Source organism: Thamnophis elegans, chromosome 11, assembly GCF_009769535.1.
Source record: "Thamnophis elegans isolate rThaEle1 chromosome 11, rThaEle1.pri, whole genome shotgun sequence".
In the NCBI taxonomy this organism is placed as follows: Eukaryota; Metazoa; Chordata; class Lepidosauria; order Squamata; family Colubridae; genus Thamnophis; species Thamnophis elegans.
The window spans coordinates 17,591,667-17,598,215 of record NC_045551.1 but is presented as its reverse complement, the minus strand read 5'-3'; the positions used below and the strand labels follow the sequence as shown (position 1 = coordinate 17,598,215).

Sequence of the window (6,549 nt, the reverse complement as noted above, 5' to 3'; positions counted from 1 at the left end):
GGCGGACGTTACGTGCCACTTTAAAAAAAAAAAAACACTACTCAGAGGCGGGGTTTGCCTATCCTGCTTTCTATTAAGTAGAGTGTCTGGTATCTAGGCAACCGCTAAAAGCGGTTGAACTGCAGACGCTGAGAAAACGGGTCTTCGAGCCAAAGTGCGGTATGATGTGGAACGATACGCCCATATCGCCTTTCGTCCTAAACGAAAAGGAAAAAGAAAAGCAGAGGTAAAACTTCCCCCCTGTTATTCCAGGAGTTTGACTGTAATATGAGACCGGGTTAGCATAACCAGGTTTTGAACTCTGTTGCGAACGATAACTTGTTCTCTTTGTAGTTTATAAAATCATATAAGCTATACGTTAGATCTAGCATACTTGCCTAAAATAAAAATCAATAGTCTCTTTTCAGCATGGAAATTTAACTTACTTTGTTGCCTCCAAACTCAGGGATAAGAAGTTGATGCCTAAATCTGAGACGCATACAAAGCGGCTTCTTTGCCTACTTGAAAATATGAATCACCAAATGATTCAGGCAAAACAAAAAAAACATTTATTAAAGGGAGGGTCAAGTATTTTTATAGAGTATAGAAACTATAGAAACATGACATTTGGTATATATAATACATTAGAAAGCAAGTCAAACAACATTGATCAATCAATCACAGTAGAGCTGGGAGGGACATTGGAGGTCTTCTAGTTCAATCTCCTGTTCAAGCAGGCGATCCTATATTATTTCAGTCAAGGGATTGTCCAGTCTCTTCTTAAAAACTTCCAGTGATGAAGCACCCACAATTTCTGACAGCAAGCTGTTTCACTGGTTAATTGCCCTCACTGTTAGGAAGTTTCTCCTCAATTCCATGCTGCTTCTCTCCTTGATTTGACATCCATTCTTGTCCTGCCCTTTGGTGCTTTGGAAAATAAACTGACTCCCTCCTCTTTGTAGCAACCTCTCATATACTGGAATACTGCTGTCATGTCCCCTCCTAGTCCTCCTTTTCTCTAGACTAGCGAAACCCTAATCCCGTTCTTCATATATTTTAGTCTCCGAGCCTTTAATTATCTTAGTAAACGACTTAAACAATAGAAAAGGCTGATTCTAGAAAGCATTTCACAAATGGCACATGTGGGTTACATTATTCTTTCCCATCTGGGTTTCTATCATCCTTAAAACTTGCAAAGAACTTCCACAAAGAAGAGGGGATCAACCTATTCTCCATAGCACCTGAAGGCAGGACAAGAAGCAATGGATGGAAACTAATCAAGGAGAGAAGCAACCTAAAGATAAGGAGAAATTTCCAGACAGAACAATTAGTCAATGGAACAACTTGCCTCTGGAAGTTGTGGGTGCTCCAACACTGGAGGTTTTTAAGAAGAGAGTGAATAACCATTTATCTGAAATGGCATAGGGCCATGATGGCAAACCTATCTGCTTGAAAGAGACTGTATTTCTGTTATTTTTGGGCTCGAAGCCAGTTTGAACTGAGAACTGATAAAGAAAGTTTCTTTTAGGATTAATTGTCTGCCATTTGTTAAGAGCCGTGAAGGGGGGACAGAACATAACGAGTAACAAATAAATACATTTCCAAAGAGTATAGAAAGTTATTTCTATATTTTAATAAAGATGAAAAATGTTCATATAGAAAAGTAAACAGTAACATTAGGAATAATTTAATAATTAAAGGTGTTTTATGATTTTGTGGAACTGATGGAAGGGATTTGACATTGCATGGAGAAATACAGTCATACACTGGCATGACTAGTCCATTTATAAAGGAACATATAGTAAGAAATAATGGAGTGAAAGAATAGACAGATATGGACATTGGCATTCAGATGATCAGGAACGCTAAAATAATTTGGCAGCAGATATGAATAGATAGTAATATGAAAGAAAGGAATTATGAGGGAGAGACAAGAGGCCTATATTTTTTTTAATACTGAGACAGTTTTATTGACTGAAATGAGCCCAAAGGAAAAGGAATTATCAAAGAAAAAGTAAATGTTTTAATAACTGTCTCTATGTGCCTCTCCTTTCAGGGAAATCCCATACAGCAATTGCAAAAAATCATAAATATACCTTTTAATTCATAAATTATTCTCCTTATTCCTATTTATCTTTCTATATAGTCATTATTTTCCTTTTATTGAACATGTAAATTATCATTACAAATCATATGCAATTAAGATTGTAATAGTATGAGGTAAAGTATCTGACTGACTGACCTAAACAAACTAAGTCAAAACAAAAACATGAAAAGGAAAATGGGAAAACAGGATGTAAGGAATTCAGTAAATGTTGGGAAAGGACTGATTAGAAATCAGTAAATGGAATAAAGTCACATAAAGATCAATAACACAAAACATTACAATTGCTAAATCTCCCAAGATAAAATTCCTAAAATAATTATATCTCAGTTTTTCTGAAAAGTATCATGGCTAGACAATTCAGATGTATCAATAATAAAGCTATACCTTTTCATTTTCCCAATTTTCTAGTTAAAGGAAGTATAAAAATGATACCATGTAAAGACAAGAAAAGTAGTAGTGGCCAAAATTGTGTTAACCTTTTGCGAAAAGTGTACAGTATTTTTGAGGTTTGATGGCTAATATCACTTTTTTTTAGTAGTACCATAAAATTATATATCCTGTCCAGATAAAATGGGTTTTAGCCCAGTTTAGTCTTTTCAACCTTTTTTAAATTTTTTTTATTATTTTAATTTAAAAAAAAACAAAAAAAGAATCATCTTTCGTTACATCTTGTAGAAAGCGTGTCGATTGGTTACAAATACATTTTGTGTGTTCCTTCCACAATCATTACATATACTTCATTCAAATTGAATTGTACATTTTAAATCAAAAATTTGTATGTATTTTAGTATCACTGTACCACAATTCTCATTTGATTACAATTATTTAAACGTGCTTTTATCTAAAATCATTTGTAGTTAAAGACACAACCACCTACTGGCGTTCATTCGCAATTTCAATAAACCTCCAATAACATTACACCTTTATAACATATTCTGAAACAAAGTCAGTTAATAAGATATCTAAGCATTTCCCCCCACTTTTCCCCCAACTCACAATTTAAAGCTCATAGCCAATTTGCTTTTACTAGTACAACACACACACACACACACATATATCATTAAACATTGACATTTCCTTGTTATTATTGTAGTTAACTAAAAATTATTTACTATTTATATCACCTCTCCTCTCATCAGGCCCCCCAAAATTATACCTTTATAGCAAGCTCTAAACAAGAATTTATTAATACAATTTATAGGTCTTTTCCCTAAGTCCCAATTTACAATTTGTATCCAAGTTATTTTCACTAATTAAGGTTATCATTTCATTATTATTATCGTAGTTAAAAATATGTTAACGAATGTACATTTAATAACAATCTAAAACAATCTACAAAATGCTAACATTCCTACTTATTAATCCCCAAAAATATCCATTAACATTTCCCTATTATTTTTATTATTATATTATTATTATTCCCTACTATTTATATCACTTCTCCACTCTTCGGACCCAAAGTAATTATACCTTTATAACAAGATCTAAACAAAAATTTATTAATAAAATTTATAGATCTTTTCGCCAAGTCCTAATTTACAATTTATAACCAGGTTACTTATACTAATTAAGGTTATCATTTCATTATTGTTATCGTAATTAATTATATGTTAACGAATAAACATTCAATGATAATCTAAAACAATCTACAAAATACTGAAATCCCTACTTATTAATCACCAAAAATTAACTAACTTTTCATCATCAACTTTCATTATCAACCTGTATCCTTCCAGTGGCAAAACAGTCTTATCTCTCTTGCCAGTTGTTGTGTTAATTCTCTTTTCAGCTCCTTTATAAAGTTTTTATAAATTTCTCTCCGCACTTTATTGCTTAAAAGATCTCTCAAATAGTCTCGTTAGCCTGGAGTTTTTATTAACATTAGCTTGTCTTTGTTTGTCAAACTTATTTCTGAATAGGTTTCTCTTCTTAACTCCATCATTATCACCCTTTTTTTTCTCCTGTATCTTGAAATCTGGGATAAAACTCCAAATTGTCAAGTTCACTTTTCCATCTTCCCTTCTTTCCACTTTCACCCATATTTGCTCCATTAATAAGTTCATCTATTGTCTTGTCTTTATCTTCTAGATTCTCCATAGTGAGGGGGGAGGAGTATCCAGAATGGGTTGACTTTGTCCTCTCATGATTGGGTGAGTCAGATAAGCTCTTTGGGTAACGCTCCCTGGCCAGCAGGCCCTCCCAGATTTGACTCACCCACTCAAGGGAAAGGATGCACTACTCTGGACTCCAGTAATTTACAAAGGATTAAGGAAAATAAACTTGGACCCGGCGAATCCTGCCTCCCTACATTGCACACAGCCTCCTCCTGCAAGGACTGGACTGCCACAAGCCCTCTGGGGCGGCACGCTGCCCTGGCCATTGAGTGAGACGGAGTCACTCAGTGAGGACCCTTGCCGGGCAAGCAGGAGAACCGGGCACACATGCCTCCTAGAGGCAGCCCTTGATGCAGAGGCTTCTCAGGAGCAGAAGCGCTCCTCCGCTCCCCTCAGAGGTTGAGCCACGAGGGTTTTTAAAAAGGAAAACCTGTGCTGGCAGCTATCACCAGTGGACAAGGTGAGAGCCGGAAAGGCTCAAAAACAGCTGTGGGAGGTGAGCGGCAGCCGCATGGCAAGCCTGCAAAGGCAAAAGCCATTTCCATGTGCTCCAGCAAAGAGGAGCCTTTTGAATTTGGAGCTGGGGGCCATCTTGAAACCACGTGGTCCAAGATGGCAGCCCCCAGCAGCTCAGGAGGCCGGCAGGACAACAACCACCACTTGAGGAGCCCTTAGAAAGGTGAGAGACGATCGCAGAGGCATTAGCCAAGAGCGAGGGAGGCAGCAAAGGGCCAAAAGGAGGCTTATCAAGGAGTTAAAGAGGCAGGCGGTGGATCAATCCCCCCCCCCAAGCCTACCTCCTTGTTGAATCACAGAGGCAGCTGCCACAAGGCTTGCAGGAAGAACCCCCCCCCCCTCTGTACCTTTTCTGGCTGCCAAGTAACAGGAGAAGGCTTCCCCCTTAAGAACATTCTCCTTTAAGTAGGAGACAGAGGGGGAGGGGCGAGAGGCTGACTGGACCCAGTAGCAAGCTGTGTTTGTCGGTGGCTAATTCTTGATTCCCCCTTAAGAAAACTCTCCTTTAATTAGGAGACAGAGCGGGAGGGGCGACTGGCACCAGTAGCAAAAGCTGTGTTTTGTTTTGTTAATCCCAAGCCGGCAGCCCTCCTGCAGCCTGGAAAAACGGGGGGGGGGGGGGGGGGGGGGAGGAATATTCAGCCCAGCTGCTAAAGTGCAGCTCCCAATGGAGCCTCCAATCAGGTTACTGAAGACCTTCCAAGGGTGGGGGTGACTAGGCAAACGGCTAATGCAATGCAATACAATACAATACTATGCAATACAATAGCAGAATGGGAAGGGACCTGCAGGCTTTCTAGCCCAATCCCCTGCCCAGGCAGGATATCCTATACCATTTCAGACAAATGGCGATCGTTACTATGGTTGATTAGGCTGACTCTGCAAACCACTTAGAGAGGGCTGAAAGCCCTATGAAGCGGTATATAAATCTAACTGCTATTGCTATTGTCATTGCCACCCAACAACTTCTTAAAAACTTCCACTGTTGGGGCTTTCACAATGTCTGGAGGCAGGTTGTTCCACTGATTAATTGTTCTAACTGTCCCGAAATTTCTCCTCAGCTCTAAGTTGCTTCTCTCCTTGATTAGTTTTCACCCATTGCTTCTTGTTCTGCACTCAAGTGCCTTGGAGGATAGTCGGGCAGCCTCTTCTCTGTGGCAATCCCAGAGATATTGGAACACTGCTATCACGTCTCCCCTAGTCCTTCCTTCCAGTAGACTAGACCTACCCAGTTCCTGCAACCGTTCTTCATAGGCTTTAGTCTCCAGTACCCTGATCCCCTGTTGCCTTTCTCTGCACTCTCCTTAGAGTCTCCACATCCCTTCTACATCATGGTGACCAAACTGAGTGCAGAATTCCAAGTGTGGCCTCCCAAGACCTTATAAAGTGGGATTAACACTTCATGGGAGCTTGATTCTATTCCTCTGTTTATGCTGCCAAAAACTGTGTTGCTCTTTCTGGCGGCTGTTGCACACTGCTGACTCACATTAAAGGGGTTGTCCACTAGGACTCCCAAGATCCCCTTCACAGTTACTACTGTGGAGCAAGGTATTCTGTACCTGTGCACTTCACCTTCATTGCCTAAAGGTAGAACCTTACTTCATTGAATCCCATTTTCCTAGATAGTGCCCAATGTTCAAGGGTATCAAGATCCTTCTGTATCTTTAGCCTGTATTCGGAAGTGTTGGCTATTCCTGCCAGCCTGGGGTCATCTGCTAACCTGATGACCCCCACCCCCATCAGCATTTAACAAACAGAGAGCTAACAGTCATTCCGGCTCCTTCTTATGACCGCTTGAGATAACAGCAGTTCTTAAAGAAACAGTACTACTAT

General features: G+C 39.4%; 1 protein-coding gene across 1 annotated transcript in view; it reads left to right on the top strand.

The window, feature by feature from the left end:
- The first annotated feature begins 66 nt into the window (after window positions 1-66).
- Window positions 67-6,549, top strand: part of C11HXorf58 (chromosome 11 CXorf58 homolog) — a 78,516-nt gene continuing 72,033 nt past the window's right edge. The window contains exon 1 of the mRNA XM_032226078.1: window positions 67-226. Coding sequence (XP_032081969.1) covers window positions 162-226 — 65 coding nt within the window. The 5' untranslated portion in view covers window positions 67-161. The remainder of the gene's footprint in view (window positions 227-6,549) is intronic.